The 16329-nt window shown below is 44.9% G+C and overlaps 1 protein-coding gene across 1 annotated transcript in view; it reads right to left on the bottom strand.

Moving 5' to 3' along the window:
- ABTB2 (ankyrin repeat and BTB domain containing 2) overlaps positions 1-16329 on the bottom strand; it is a 150014-nt gene that overhangs the window by 19638 nt on the left and 114047 nt on the right. The window contains exon 4 of the mRNA XM_069857363.1: positions 5726-5878. Coding sequence (XP_069713464.1) covers positions 5726-5878 — 153 coding nt within the window. The remainder of the gene's footprint in view (positions 1-5725; positions 5879-16329) is intronic.

The following is a 16329-nucleotide window of genomic DNA, read 5'->3' as shown; positions in this document are numbered from 1 at the left end:
GGACATTACCAACTCTTTTCCAGCACTCCAATAAAAGGAAGTGTGTCAGTGATTCTATGAGGGTCTAATAAATCCTTATCCTTCAGATGACTATAAAATGACCTTTATCTCATTTGGAAGGAGCCCAGAGATTACTGTAAACCCTCTGGCTATCTGCACAGAGATTCCAGAATTCCAAACCTGGAAGTGTATCTCCTTCTCTGAAGAAACACTGCTGAGTTGGAGGTGTCTCCTCTCTCAGTTGGGCAACGATAAGGTCAGCCCTTTGATGTTATTTCGGGGTGAATGCCTTCTCTACTAGCTGTCTGGTTTTCACTACAGGCTCTTGTGCAAACTCTCAGCGAGGGAGATATCAGCCTGCCAAGTTCCTTTGAAAAATAAGATCCTTTCAACAGGGCTAACCTCTTCTGGGAACGTTGTATGGTCTGCTAGATAAGAAAAACACTCATCACTTCACTTAGAAGATTCAAGATGGACCTTCTTCACAGTTTAATTCTGCAGGTCATTTTTCATGCTTCTGAACTTCCATTGGTGGTGGCTGACAAATGGTGAGCAGATGCTATGAACAAGATGCTGAGCTAAGACTCCTCTTAGCCTGGTGACCGGTCACATTGCTAAAGGGGAAACCAACATCTTACCAGAGGTGCTTTCAGAAAGGAACTACATCAGGGCATGGTTTGGGGAACAGTCAGCAGGGAAGCAAAGTGACAGTCTTAGAGTCAGAAGGTCTTTGCAGATACATCTGCAAACAAAATGTGTCTCTGAGGTAGCCAAGTGCATCAGAAGACAAGACCTCTGAAGCACCCAGATACTAAATTAGGATGCATGCATTATAGAACACAGAGGACAGCGAGACAAGAGGCTTAACACTAGACATCCATAAATCCTAGGCTACTAGGATTCATGATCTTGTTCTGTTGTGGTAACTGGTATCATAGAATGCTCGGTTAGAAGGGACCTCAAGGATCATCTGGTCCAAACTTTTTAGGTGATCTATAGTTTAAATGAGATGGCCCAGCACCCTGTCAAGCTCAGCCTTAGAAGTATCCAGTATAGAAGAATCTATCACATCCCTGGGGAGATTATTCCAATCATGATGCTATGATATTATGTAGATTGTACATGACTTTGTATAATAATAATAAGGAGGAGAAGAAGGAGAAGATGTAAACAAATGAAATAAAATTACATCCCTTGAAATCCAGTGAACCTCAGAAAACAAAAGTTTTTGAAGGGATGGTACCAGTCTTTGGACATTGTTTCTGTTTTGCTAACAGGCACGATTCTACCCAGTGCTATTTACAGGCACTGTTGGAGCAGGGGTGATGGTTGGACAATTCACTGATGAGCCCTGCAGAGCAGACAGCAACCTAAAACAGTTGCACAGAGGTGTTAAGAGACCCAGATCAAACGTGGGCTGGAGCCCTTGGAGTGGAGCTGTTGGAAGCCCAGTTCAAGGCGCAAGAGTTTGAAGTCAGAATTTGAAAGCTTTACTCCTGGGGACCTGCAGGCTCAGCCTGTGCAAAACTTACAGCACGCTTGCTGTTGGCTTGCGGTGGCTTGGCAGCGTGCTCCTCCAGGAGAGATGCAAAGCAGCTCTTTCTTTTGGACGTGATAGAAGTTAGAGCATCCTACCAGAGCTGGGAGAGGAAAGCTCACGCACGTCCAACTGCTGTGCAGCAGCTGTAACCACAGCAGGATTTCCATGTGTGAGTTGTTTTCCTGTAGAGAGGAAAGGCCAACTCTTGCATGCTTCTGAGGGTAAAGCCTTTGCTCCTGGAGTCACCCAGAGAGCAGCTTCCATATACACTGAGCTGTGCCCAGGGGGTGAACTGAACTACTGGACTGAGAGACATCAGGGGGCAGAGCCCAGGGAGCAAGGAAAGGGATAGGGTTGAGCTCCTGTTTTGGGAAGGGAGAGCTTGAAGAGGGAGCAGGAGCCTGGTGCGCTCTCTGAATTTCATAAGCAGCAACTCCTACTTTAAACACCGGTAGTGACTGATTTAAACTTGGACTGCAGTGAGGAAAAAGTAATAATAATTAAAAAAGCAGCCGGTGATAATAACTTAATACTAAAATCCCAATATTTATATTTAAATAGGTGGAAAAGAAGCACAGTTCTTCGCAATCCAGCATTATATTATCATTTAAGTGACTACTGAGGACGTTTAAGAATTGTCTGGCAAACATAAACTGACAGCAACCTATTAGAAGGCTCCATCCTCTAAGACACAAGCAGTCGTTGTGGAAGACAATTGCTGCCCAAGCAGCCTCTGTCAAAGAGTAGATATTAGTGGTCTGAATTTCAGGTTATGCAAAATACACTTTGTTCTCCTGCACAACTTCTCTTTCAGGGATTTCAACATACCCTACCTGATACATCACCACTGCAAGGAACTATCATTAAATGACTTTTAGCTTGTGCATCACGAGGAAGCGAGCTGCAATTTGCCTCTAGTCACACAACAAAGCTAGGGATCAATTTGGCTTCAGTTCCAAGACTCCCTTTTCCCTGAAAGGTGCTCTAATGGCTAAATGCAAAGGACTGCTCTAAAGGACCATTCAGTGGGCACTGGAAACAAGGCACTGCTCTCTCCTCATAGTTTTGTTTGTTAGTTTAAATCTTTCATGTGAAAAGGCACACATCTCTCTCCTCCCACACACCACAAGCATCCTCAGACCTCTGAAAATAAAACTTACGGCATACACTTCAGATCAAAGACCTGAGCAAGCCTAAGTTCGATTTTTGTCCTCTGCTACAAAGATGATCATAGAATCACAGGATAGTTTTGCTTAGAAGGGACCTTAAAGCTCATCCAGATCTAACCCCCCTGCCATGGGCAGGGACACCTCCCACTGGATCAGGTTGTTCAAAGCCTCATCCTAGCTGGCCTTGAGCACCTCCAGGGATGGGGCAGCCATGACTTCCCTGGGCAACCTGTGCCAGGGCCTCCCCACCCTCACAGGAAAATATTTCTTCCCAAGATCTCATCTAAATCTCCCTTATTCCAGCTTAACCGTTTCCCCTCATCCTGTCCCTGCACTCCCTGATCAAGAGCCCCTCCCCAGCTTTCCTGGAGCCCCTGGAAGGCTGCTATGAGGTGTCCTCAAAGCCTTCTCTTCTCCAGGATGAACAACCCCAGCTCTTAGCCTGTCCTTGTGTGGGAGTTGCTCCAGCCCTCTGATCATTTTCGTAGCCCTCCTGTGGCCTCCCTCCAACAACTCCATGTCTTTCCTCTACTGAGGACTTTGGAACTGAATGCACAACTCCAGGTGAGGTCTCATGAGAGCAGAGCAGTGTGGCAGAATCGCCTCCCTCAACCTGATGTGTTACATCAAAGCAGAGATTGCTTCTCCTGCAGGAAATGGAGGAACATGTCCCTGTGGAGGAACAGTTCGGTGAGGCAAGAGGTGTGGAAGAAACTTTCCTTTCTTACAGAACTACCACTCTTTCTGTAATAACAAACTGGGTAGAAATCTCTAACCCCCTCCCTGGGCCAGTACTGCTGACTCTCAACAACCCAACAACTATCTTATGCAAGAAAATCCCACTTAGTGTGGCTGAGGCCCTTAATACCTGTTCCTCCCTTTTATTTATTGCTTACATTATTTTGAACCTCCTGGGTTTCTACTGAGACCTTCACCTCACAGCAGTATCATACGCTTCAGACTAAATTTCCTGAGATGAGCCCCATTTCCACAAAGGCTGTATCCAAGTGTTTTGTTTTAGCTCACACCAGCTGCAAAATCAAACACTCAAATCCACCTCTTATATTTATTTTTTTTAAGGTGTATGATCCATAAATTAAAGGACTACCCGTGCTTCGTGCTTTGGACATTAATGTGAACGAAAAAACAGTGCAGAGACAGAGCAGGATGCCTTTGAAGCAGAAGGTTTGGATTCAGTTTTGAAATCAAAAGGCTTTCTAAAGGAGAGACTGAAAGGAAAACCATGAAGCTGGCTGGAAGTACTTGTGGCTCAGTTAGTCTTCTGTTCATCAAAGAATTTCAAGGGCTTTGGCAAGCATTAGGCACATCTGTGAAATTAGTTTTGTCCAGATTAATTTGCCTACACGAGCACCTACCATCCACACGTAAGGCAGAGCAGCCTGTGTTTTGACACAGGGCACACACAGTCGTTTAGGTTGGAAAAGACCTGTGAGATCATCAAGTCCAACAACGTACTCTGGCAGAGAGAAGGGAAAGGAAAATGTGCCAGGAATAAGTGTGCAACTCCTGCTTTGGGGATGCCAAGTCCAAGTTGAGCTGCTCCCTTCCAGCCTGAGGCCAAAGAGCTTAAATAACTGTTGAGGATCACCCATTTAACTTGACTTTCAAAAAAAACAGCAGCACCCTCAGTGGGTCAAGTGCCACCTCTCAGGAGAATGGCAGGAACCAAGAGCTGAGAAGAAGACCAGTAGTCAGCTGCAGCTGATGGAGCAGTCACCTCATTGCACCAGCACTCTTGCCAACTATTCAGCTACCCCTTAGAATCATAGAATCATTAAGGTTGGAAAAGACCTCTAAGTTCATCAAGTCCAGCTGTCAGGGAATTTGATTTGGTGGGGAATAAGAATGACCTTTCAATTCACAAGTTGGGAGACAGATTTGTAGTAAAAAGCAGGAATCTTCTGGCTGCCAGAAGGAAAAGGTAAAAAGCAACATAACCAGATCGAGGACTCCTTATTAAAAGCCTCTTGTTGTGTTTACTGTTCATGAAAAATAATTCCAAGAGTAATGGTTCATTTTTATCTTTCCAGGTGATCCTGGGCTGCTGCCCTGGAGAGGGGCTGTTTATCAGGAAGTGCAGGGATAAGACGAGGGGGAATGGTTTTAGGCTGAAGAAGGGGAGGTTTAGATTAGATATTAGGAAGATATTTGTCGCTGTAAGGCACTGGCACAGGTTCCCCAGAGGAGTTTGGGGTGGAGGTGCTCAGGGCTTTGAGCAGCCTGATCCAGCAGGAGGTGTTCCAGTGCATTGGCAGGGAGGTTGGAGCTGGATGAGCTTAAAGGTCCCTTCCAACCCAAGCTGGGGGTGTCTAGCCTAGAGAAGAGGAGGCTGAGGGGAGACCTCATTGCTCTCTGCAACTCCCTGAGAGGAGGTTGTGGAGAGGAGGGAGCTGGGCTCTTCTCCCAAGTGACAGGGGACAGGATGAGAGGGAATGGCCTCAAGCTCCACCAGGGGAGATTTAGGCTGGACATTAGGAAAAAATTTTTCACAGAAATGGTCACTGGGCACTGGCAGAAGCTGCCCAGGGAGGAGGTTGAGTCCCCTTCCCTGGAGGGGTTTAAGGGATGGGTGGATGAGCTGCTGAGGGCCATGGTTTAGTGATTGATGGGAATGGTTGGACTCAATGATCCAGTGGGTCCTTTCCAACCTAGTGATTCTACAAAAACACCTATGATGTGCTAATGAACCAAGCTAATTATAAATCCCTGTTCAATATGGGGAGGATTTTAAAAGGTACTGATGCAAAAAATAATCTCAGCATAAAACCCCTGAATACTTGTGTGCCAATCCTTTTCTATCTCATTCTTCCTATATAACTTTTCGCAAGACCAAGTCTTTCTACCCCAGCTGCAGTGTTAGGCCAAAGTTTCTTTATTTTTGGGAATACTAAAACATGTCTTGCCTGTGCAGTACTTTGAGATCTGGCTCCACTGAAATACAGTAAGGAGAATATTGTAAGCAGTGACAATTCAGTACTTTATAGAGTCCACCTACTTTAGCTGCCGGGGCTCGCAGTCCAGTCCAGGTAAGAGCAGTCTGGCTGTCTGCCTGATATCGTCACTGTCCACCGTTAAACTGCGCCGGTGCTCAGCGTAGGTGATGGCCACTCGCATCCATTCCATCAGCGGCGGCAGAAGCATGAAGGGTCTGTGCAGACAAGGGAAGAAATACATCATAGTTAACGCTATCTCGTACTGAGAGGCAAAGGCACAACTCATAGAGCAGTCCCTGGGAGTGCTTGCAGGAGGCTGGCACGGGTAAAACCCACCCAGGACTCTGTCCCTACGCTTGGCAAGACTGGCAGCTCCCGATGGGTGGAAGGACTGGGAACTGCGCAGCCTTGGTTATCAAACTGCTTCCTGGGGTCACGCTGGGACACGCTGGTTTCCTGCAATATATTTTACCACTCTGTGGGAAGAAGGGCCAGACTGAACAGATGGGATCTGCTTCTACCTTTATCAGCTATCGGTCAGCCCCCTCGCTTAAGCAGCCAATGCTTCATTTTGGATCAGAAGGTTCTCATCCAGGGGTGCAGCTTGAATAATAATTGTGTTTGTTCTAAACAATCCATACATATGGGCTGCTCCACGGCTCACTTAGTAACACCAAAAATACTTGAACATTTGAAACTTCCACTAAATCAAGCAAATTCAGTACTACCTCCGTTGAACTTTCTGTTACATTACCACTATCCAATGACTTTTCACATCCTTCAGACCTCTATTTTTGTACCACTGACACTCTCGACCGCAGCAGAACTGATGCAGCTATGGTTTAATGTGAATTGATGCAGCTACGTTTTCACAGAATCACAGAATAACCAGGTTGGAAGAGACCCACCGGATCATCGAGTCCAACCGCTCCTATCAAAATGCAAAACTTTTAATGCAAACTGTTCTGCTAGGGAGGAATGAGTAGAATCAAAAAGACATCAACTAGCATGCAGGCATCTCTGAGGAAGACTAAATATACATTACTTAAACGGCAAGCAATTTGTGGGAAGGCAATTTATCTGTTCCTAATTTGTACAGCATCCAACACAGTGAGGTTTTACTTGATAGGAAAGGTTGCAAGGCAATAAAGGAATATAAATAAGGTAATAACAATAGCAACAACAGCCATTCTGGACTAGCTTATGAAGAGCCCCCCTTTATTGCTGCTAAAGAATGAATGCAGTACTGAGATTGCACAGTAATATATAGGTACCATAATACTTCCATACACAGCATAGCTCATCCATCCTCTCAATATACTGCCAGACATCTCTTTTTTTACCCTTTTTCCAAGGATACCTCCATCCTGGTGGCAGACTCAGACCAGCTGTAATTGGAACACCTTTCCTGTTGCCAGTAATGAATTTATTAACACTGGAAAAATAAGCCCACCCTTTTCTTTGAATCATTCAAAAGAAAACAACTGAGGGGAGAAGGTACCAATTCCTTTACAAATTTTGGAGAAAAAAAGGAATACAAATCAGAAAATAAAAAAAATATTTGGCATTAATGAAAGGAGCTGAAGCCCTGATAGGCATTTTCAAAGCAGTGCAGGTATATGTGTGCACATATATGCAAGCACAGTACGAGTAAGCAGCATCAATCCCTCAGAAACCATTTATCAGTAATGGAATTTGCAAGCAGAATTCCCTTTGTATGACTTCAAACATCCTTCAGGGTGGAATAACTCCCCTCTGTAAAATATTTGCCACCTGTTTCCATACTGCCAGTTGCAAGGGGCACTCTAAACCACTGCCAATGTCTCTTTACAGAAAAAGGACACTGTTTTTCCCTCTGCTCCTGCTCTTCTGAGCTGGAAGCAGCATCAACAAAGTCAGGGGTCCTTTGAAGCATCTGATCAATCCTGCATCACCAGTGTTTTTAGCAGGACATCTACTTACTGACTCTACCAGCTTATTTCTATGCCCAACAACCAAAATATCAGGGCTGCTACATTCATTACTTTGAAAATTACCCAGTAGCTTATTGGTTGAAAGACTTCCTTGAAGTCCAGCTCGAATTTCCCAACCTGTTTAGGCTTTCTAACTTGTCCCAGACTCATGAGATGGGATGAATCCCTCCAGCACAGACAATTCAGAGTTGATGGACTTCCCTAAGGGAAGAGCAGCAATCCAGTCCAACAGGCATTTGGAAGATGCCTTTCAACAGTCCCTTCCAGAGAACTCCAACCCTTATCTGATCTACAAAAGAGGTATTTACACCTTTTAAATTCAGGCACTTAAGGGAGGAGCCTAAATTAACTATTCAGACTTTGTACGTTCTCAGCAGAGCCTCTAGTACAGGATCTGAAACTCCCAAGATGGGATGAACACCTCAAGAGCAACGGAAAAACTCATCTTACACGTGACTGTATCTCCCACCTTTTGGGGTAGACAAGCTATTTAGGCCACATCACAGCTTCCCTGACACTTGCATGGTGGGAATGTTGCTGGACAGAGAGAGATGTTGACCCAGCACAGTTCTGAACATATTATCAGGTAGCAAGCCAAACCCTGGTTGGTCACTGTGACACACTGTGCTGGGCAGCACGAGAGTGTGGTCAGTTGACGGGAACCACCACGGAATCTGCACCAGAAACAACACGTATCATGAAGAAATTTCCACTCTGTAAAGAATTCACATATACCAGGGTTATAAATGGCTTGTGTGCCCAGGCAGACCTTCAATGTGGAAAACCTGGCTTGGGAGGAACGGGAAGAAGGAGTTTTTTTAATGTTTACTCTCAGATTTTTCCAAAGGCTTTAGAACTCGCAGTTCAACAGACTGCCTAGTTACCCTGTGCCCAAAGAACAGCAGGCTTTGGCTTGCAAAAAGAAATATCAGGAAGGATTCTTTCCTCATAGTTCTATCCTAATTTGTCCCAACCCCACCACTCACATGTAAGCTGGAAAAATCATTATTCTACCAAGAACGTCTACAATGACTTCATTTTCTATTTTGCTCTAACAGCCTTACTTCTCTTGAAAATTTCTAGCTTGAGGATGGGCTTTCTATTCTCCTTTCCGACATACTCTTCTTTTATCCAACTACTTTCTTTCTGGGCATGCTCGTGGGATCCGCTCTTTGCACGCTGACACCACATCAGATAAGCAGTGTTATCCCATGATCTGAGCAGAAAGGAAGAGTTCAGCGTAATGAAATGCCAGTATTGGGTTGCATTGCTCTAAGAAAATAAATGCAATTATTCATTTTCTAGAAAATAAATGCAATTATCATCCCTGAGGCCCTTCACCTGAGTGTCTCTCTGCCTCTAGGGAAACACAGATCATTTCACAGTCTGAAACACACTGGAGGAGGGGAAGGGGAAAAACCTTCATGGAAAATTAACTGAGAGATGCTGCGAGCGAAAGAATTAATTTCTGTCTGTGCCATGCTCTGTACTGTACATTTTCCTCTGGACTTTCTGACATTTAGAAGCATTTGGCAGCTCATTAAATCCTGCACATGAAGCGATCTAGCCCTGGGAAACTGTCATACTTGCAGCAGTAGTTCACTAGGGACATTGACTCTCTGATTTCTATGAAGAATGTCACCAGTGCTTTGTTCAGTTTCTGGCCATGAAGTTGTCTTTGAGTGATGCCACATGTAAATTGGGAAAGTACGCAGCAGTTGGAAGTAGAACAGACACTGCTCACCTGCTATACACCTTGTAAAGAACGACAGGAATGTCTGATACGGTCATAGAATGGTTTGGGTTGGAAGGACCTTAAGGATCATCTGGTTCCAACTCGCCTGTCATGGCCAGGGAGACGTCCCACTAGATCAGGCTGCCCAAAGCTTCATCCAACCTCACCTTGAACACCCCCAGGGATGGGGCAGCCATGACTTCTCTGGGCAACTTGCTCCAGAGCCTCCCTATCCTCAGTGGAAAACATTTCTTCCTAAGATCTCATCTAAATCTCCCTTCTTTAAGCTTAAAACCATTCCCCATCCCAGCATTCCCTGATAAAGAGCCCCTCCCCAACCTTTGTATAGGCCCCCTTTCAGTACTGGAAGGCTGCTCTAACGTCTCTCTGGAGCCTTTTCTCCTCCAGGTCACGTGCTGTCAATAATTAATCCATAGATTCTTTGAAATTTTCTCCACCATTTGCAAGGGGATCAGGTTGGAGCTGGGTGAGGTGTGCTCTGAGAAAAAATGGACTCTACGGCGGGATTTTTCCCCTCATTTGAACTAAAACATGTTATTTTATTTTGACATAACCAGAAAGGATAGTGGCAGCAGCATTTGGCAGGGAATTTAAAGCAAGTTGTAACTTTTTCCTGGCAAATGTACTGCACTCATTTGCTGGGAATGGCCTGGGACACGACTGGCATGCGGAGATCATGTGGGCAGTCCTTGAGGACATGCTACGGGATCAAAGACTTCAGTGCTAACTCGTGCATCACAAAGAAACCAGTCTCCAAAGTGGGCTCTTCTGAGAGTTTTTAAGAGCCTTGAAGCCAAGGCATTTTTTGGCAGAGGGAAGTTAATTGTATGTAAAAGAGGAAAGACCTTCACAGGAGTTAGAAAGTTCTGCCATCCTTCCTCTGCCTTGAATGCTCAGACAATACACTTGGAGCTGGACTTTGAGAGGTGAGGACTGCCTGCTCTCTCACATGGAAGCAGTAGGTCTTCCCAAAAGAAATAGCCATGCTATCAAAATCTTCCATCTGCCTGGGTCCCCAGGAGTGACTGAAGAAAGGAGGAGCAAGGCGAGGAGGAGGACATCTTCCCGGCAGCCACCTCTCTTCTACACTTGGGGCACAACAACCCTATGCGGTGCTACAGACTAGGAGAAGTCCGGCTGGAAAGCTGCCTGGAGGAGAGGGACCTGGGCGTGTTGGTTGACAGCGACTGAACAGGAGCCAGCAGTGGCCCAGGGGGCCAAGAAGGCCAATGGCATCTTGGCTTGGATCAGAAACAGTGTGACCAGCAGGTCCAGGGAGGTTCTTCTCCCTCTGGACTCAGCACTGGGGAGAGCGCTCCTCGAATCCTGTGTCAGTTCTGGGCCCCTCACCACAAGAAGGATGTTGAGGCTCTGGAGCGAGCCCAGAGAAGAGAATGGAGCTGGTGAAGGGGCTGGAGAACAAGTCTTATGAGGAGCGGCTGAGAGAGCTGGGGTTGTTTAGCCTGGAGAAGAGGAGGCTGAGGGGAGACCTCATTGCTCTCTACAACTACCTGAGAGGAGGTTGTGGAGAGGAGGGTGCTGGGCTCTTCTCCCAAGTGATGGGGGACAGGACAAGAGGGAATGGCCTCAAGCTCCACCAGGGGAGATTTAGGCTGAACATTAGGAAAGAATTCTTCACAGAAAGGGTCATTGGGCACTGGAACAGGCTGCCCAGGGAGGTGGTTGAGTCACCTTCCCTGGAGGTGTTTAAGGCACGGGTGGATGAGGTGCTAAGGGGCATGGTTTAGTGTTTGATAGGAATGGTTGGACTCCATGATCCGGTGGGTCTCTTCCAACCTGGTTATTCTATGATTCTATGATTCTCCTCCTGTGCTATTTGCCACTGCCTACCATTTTGCCACAGCAAAACAAAGAGGGAGCCAACAGCGACAGCACCATCAAGAAAGAAACCCCTTGTTCTTCTGAACAAGTACCTTCTTCTTCTAAAGCAGGAAGGAAAATATCATCCTAATGGAAGCAGCAGGTGAGACAGCAAAATCAGTCTCTCTTCTGGCAGTCTGAGCTGGTTGAGACATACGTGGAATAGACAGTCTTCCACCCACACTGTTATAGATTTTTCTAAATGGTTTGACTGAACAAGCTTTCTCTTCCCTTCACCCGCTACCATTTCAAACACGTGCAAACTTGAGCATTGCAAACCCTGCATAAATATCAGAAAACTTATGGTTAGAGTAGGGTGGGTCATGCTAACTTTCCTACATTTGATCTACTGAAACTATACAGGGGCTCATGTGCAGAGAAGAATCCCAGATCTTTAGAGATCATTGTGTTTTTCACAAAGGACTGAAAAAAGAGAAAGGCTTTCCGTGCAGTAAGCTCACGTTTGGGTTTAATGCTGGAACCAAACTCTAGAGTTCAGCCCCATTCTACCATAAAATGACCGAGCTGAAAGTCACTAACACAAGGCAAGTTACGAACAGCTATAAAAAGCTGTAGTTTAGTCTCACCTGTTCCCTTTGAATTTGGTTTTTAAAAGGAATATGCTTAAAAGTCACATGTGTGCACATAGAGAAGGGAGTAATGCGAGCAGCAGAGATAACTGGGAATGCCAGCCGGAGTGCAGATAAGCCAAGCAAGCTTTCCCATTGCTCTTCAAGACTCCTCACTACAGGTTCTGGGATACCCATATCCAAGGAGCAGAACTACACAGAGGGGAAAAAGGTGGGAATAAGCCTAATCTGCAACAGAACGATGAATTGTGTAGGAAGGTGGCTAGAAGTTGTTTGAACTTTACACCAGGATGGAAAAACTCCTAGGATGGCAACAGTCAGAACAAAACCAGAGTGAATTCTCATTAACTGGAGAAGGGAAAAGACTCTGAGGCAAGGGTATCCAAAATCTAAGCCATGTCACGTTGATGGGGAAAACAGTGGATTCTCAAATACTAAACCCCTCTCCAAGCTGCAGGAAAAATAAAAGTCTCTGAGTATGTAATTATATGTGAATAAAACAACAACAGAAATTATGATCTAGAGAAACACAAAATCTTTGCTCCAAAACGCAACCAGCTGAAGTCAGGAGCCATTCCTTTTGGATTCAAAATACTCTACTGCATTTGTAAAAAAACCTCCCATGCTTACAGAGAAAAACTAGGAATTACCATGCTGGATCTGATCCAAGGGTCAGCTCAACAAATGCCACGTCTTTCAAAGCAGACAGTCCCAGATCTTCACAGACAGGGAAGAAGAGATTTAATCTCAGCCAACTGGCCCGAAAAGTAAGTTTTCCTCTGTGTTCAGTTGAAGCAGCGACTGGCTCGCATCTTAGAAGATAAGAGTTCTCAGCTTTTAGTGGATCATTATCAAGTTACTATGGTCTTGGCTTGGATATGCCATGACACTGCCACAGTTCAGCGACTTATCCTTCAGTCACTAACGGAATGAAAAACATCTGGATAACATTAGATTTATTGGGATCCTTCCTCCACTGAATCTGCCCTCACAGTTTCCTTTGCTTATAGAATATCCATTGGTATAAGAATAGTTTAAATCTAGAACTGGCAGCTCTGAACTTTCTTAGCAACCACAGACAGAAATCCCCCCTTTCCCACCCTTGCCTTGCAAATCACACTTAGAAATAAGGCTCAGCCTCACTCAGACCGATTTTACTTTGTGTTAAGTGCAAATCAGAGTAAAAACTAAATTCAAGCTCACTAAAAAACCCCATGAAGTAATCATTAGGAACTTGCTACGAATCTTAAAAAAGCCCCTCAAATCTGTGGTTTATTTATTATAATCACATTTTACAAACTTTGTTTTAACAACAGGGGAAAGATTCCATTTTCAGTACTTGTGCTCCTCTGGAATATGCCATGTGTCTCATTAGAAAAACATATTTGTAACATCTGGATGCTGTGACAGAAGGAACTCTTGGTTTCTAGACAGACAGAAAAGAATTAGAACCAGCTTAAATTGTATATAGCTGATGATAAGAGTCAGATAGATATACACAATAGATTTATGTACAACAATATGGTCATAGTTATGTGGTCTGGGTCGTGACTGACTTCCATCTGCCTCCCCCAAGCTGTTTGATCCCCAACGGCCATGGCGAGTAGCCACCTCCACAGAGGAAGCGCGGAGGAAGGGAAACCACCGATCATGCTTCTCTTCCTCCTTTCAACTCCTTGACATCCTAAAATTCTCTATCAGCTGAAAACTACTGCAAACAATCTGGGAGATGAATTATTCTAGCGTGACTCTGGGCCTAACTGCAGTCTTGACCCCAGTTAATACGCAGCTGTATGTTTAAATCACTCGCAAGAAGACGAGATGCACGTTCAAGGACTGACTTGCTGTTACATCTGTGGAACTAGACACAGAAAACACCACTTGCTGGTGTTTGTATGACCAGACTCACAGAGGTCAATTCTACAGATCTCCCTTGAAGGACCTGGGTCTCAAATCCCATGTCTAATCGTTTGAGAGCATCCTCACATCATCACCGAGACACAGGCACTTCCCAACACAGAGCGGTGGCTCCAGCCAGGTCATTCGCATCACATCTGTTAAGCCTTTCCCACCTCTTATAAAAAGATGATCCAAGGGCTGCAGCGCTTCCCCTATGAGGCCAGGCTGAGAGGGTTGGGGTTGTTCAGCCTGGAGAAGAGAAGGTTCCAGGGAGACCTTAGAGCAGCTTCCAGTACTGAAAAGGGTTCCAGGAAAGCCGGGGAGGGGCTCTTGATCAGGGAGGGCAGGGATAGGACGAGTGGAACAGTTTTAAGTTGAAAAAGGGGAGATTTAGAGTTGGATGATCCAGCGTGAGGTGTCCCTGCCCATGGCAGAGGGGTTGGAACTGGATGGGCTTTGAGGTTCCTTCTGACCCAAACCATTGTATGATTCTGTAATTCCCTGACTTGTATGCTTTACATTTCGTAACACAAAGCACTTTCTGGACAAGATCTAACCATGGCCCAGCCCTTTCACAACAGTAGCCCTGAAGAAAGCAGTGCTTGCTTCTGCTGGACACCTGTGGTGGGAACACACTTCATGCTGCTCCTCAGACTGGCCTAGACTGGCAGAAAGGACCTTTTGCATCCATGTGTCCCTCAGAAATTGCTGTCTGTCAGGTTTGCTTTTACAATTTAAGCTTCTAAAAGCACAAATGTACTTGCGCTGAGTTACACAGCAGGTGTCAAACTGTCTCAAAGTTTCAGCTGTCCTTCAAAATAAACTCACATGGAAAATTTTAACACGTCCCTTCAAGTCCTTGTTTTAAAAACTACTGATTTATTCATATTAGTTAGCATCACTGGCTAACAGAAAAGAAGAAGTGGCTGGCACGTTTTGTTCCCTCCTCAGCCAGTTTGACATGTGAAGGAGACCTGGTACCCAGGACCAAGGGAACCTTGCCACGTGCGACAATTCCGCTTGCAAAGGAGAACATTTTGGAGCAGGAGGCGAATACAAACTACATGCATTATAGAAATGAGCCTGTAACAGCATGCTATGCAATAGGGAGAGATAAACACAGGCAGCGAGCCAGAATGGGTTGTCTGCTATTCTTGGATTAGCCTCGATTCTGTGGGCGAGAACACCAAGAGGTAACTCCTCTGGTTCATTCCAGCAGCTACGCTGGCAAACTAGAAGGAACCAGTGCTATCTGCAAGATTTCCTAGAATCATAAAATGGTTTGGGTTGGAAGGGATCTTAAAGTCCATCCAGTTCACCCTCTTCCATAGGCAGGGACACCTCCCACTGGATCAGGTTGCTCAAAGCTTCATCCAACTTGGCCTTCAACACCTTTTATCTGGGGTCAGTGCTGTTCTTCACTATCCAGTTTCTGAGACTCACCCTTTTTTTGCCCTTTATACTTAATTCCCCAAAGTCCTAGCAGGATGGAGATAATAGACCTCTTAGTTCTGACTTCAATCTGATTTGCTAACATGCATATGTTAAAAACATATGCTGCTTCTCAAGCCAAAACCAATCCGCCAGATTCCATCACAGAACTAATTTCCAGGGCCCAGCTGTAAAATCCTGCAGGCAGAGCATTGCCATGATTATGAAAATTGCCCGAAGAGCCCGAGTTACAACAGTGCGAACAAAGAACCAGAAAGATAAATATTTTCGTGCAGTTCTGGAATGCTGAAAACCGTTTAATTAATCATAACTGCAAAAGTTTGTTCAGCTAAACAAAGACAATCCTCACCAAAGCAAAGAGGTTTTCACAATAAATAGGGAAACGTTTCCCATTTGCCTTACAGCACAAGCCAAAAACTAATTAATACTTCACAAAGGGAATTTTCAAACACAAAATAATGTTATCTACAGGCTAAATGTTTCAAGGTTAAAAGATGAGCATCCTGATTCAGTGGATGGTGCCTCTGCCTATGGCAGGTGGGTGGAACTGGATATTTAATGTCGCTTCCAACCTAAACCATTCTATCATTCCTTTAAAAGTAGAGTTGATGAAACTTCTCTTTTTCTAATGGCTTGACTGATGTTAAAACTCCTGTGCCATGTCACGCTGCTGTGAGCACGGCCTTCTCCTAACGTCAGTCTCGCCTGATGCCGACGTCAGTGTTTTCTTAATGAAAATCTAAGTAATCTTTTGGCTATTCACATCCCTGGAATCTAAAAAGTTCCAATAACTCATTCAGAAGGAAGGCATGAGGAACATACTGATACATGCAGATGAAAAGAACTGATTTTAGAGCTCTCTTAGGTACAATAACCTAATGTGTGCACTGAAATCATGTGCCCAATAGTGTAATTATGTAAGCCAGGTTCAGGCTGCTGTATTACAATCACAGAAGGTCTCAACAGCCAAAATTTAACAGTCTGTTTTCTTGAATAAAAGGCAATCAAACCCACAGGGTGTAATATTTGTGAATGAATAGGCAGTAGTCTTCTAAGTCGGTGCCAGGTAAGACACATAAGATCTGTCATTAATGAAAGATTAGAAGGAGGAGTAA

Source organism: Phaenicophaeus curvirostris, chromosome 5 (assembly GCF_032191515.1).
Source record: "Phaenicophaeus curvirostris isolate KB17595 chromosome 5, BPBGC_Pcur_1.0, whole genome shotgun sequence".
Classification (NCBI taxonomy): domain Eukaryota; kingdom Metazoa; phylum Chordata; class Aves; order Cuculiformes; family Cuculidae; genus Phaenicophaeus; species Phaenicophaeus curvirostris.
The sequence above is the reverse complement of the archived record's forward strand: the minus strand, read 5'-3'. Positions and strand labels throughout refer to the sequence as shown.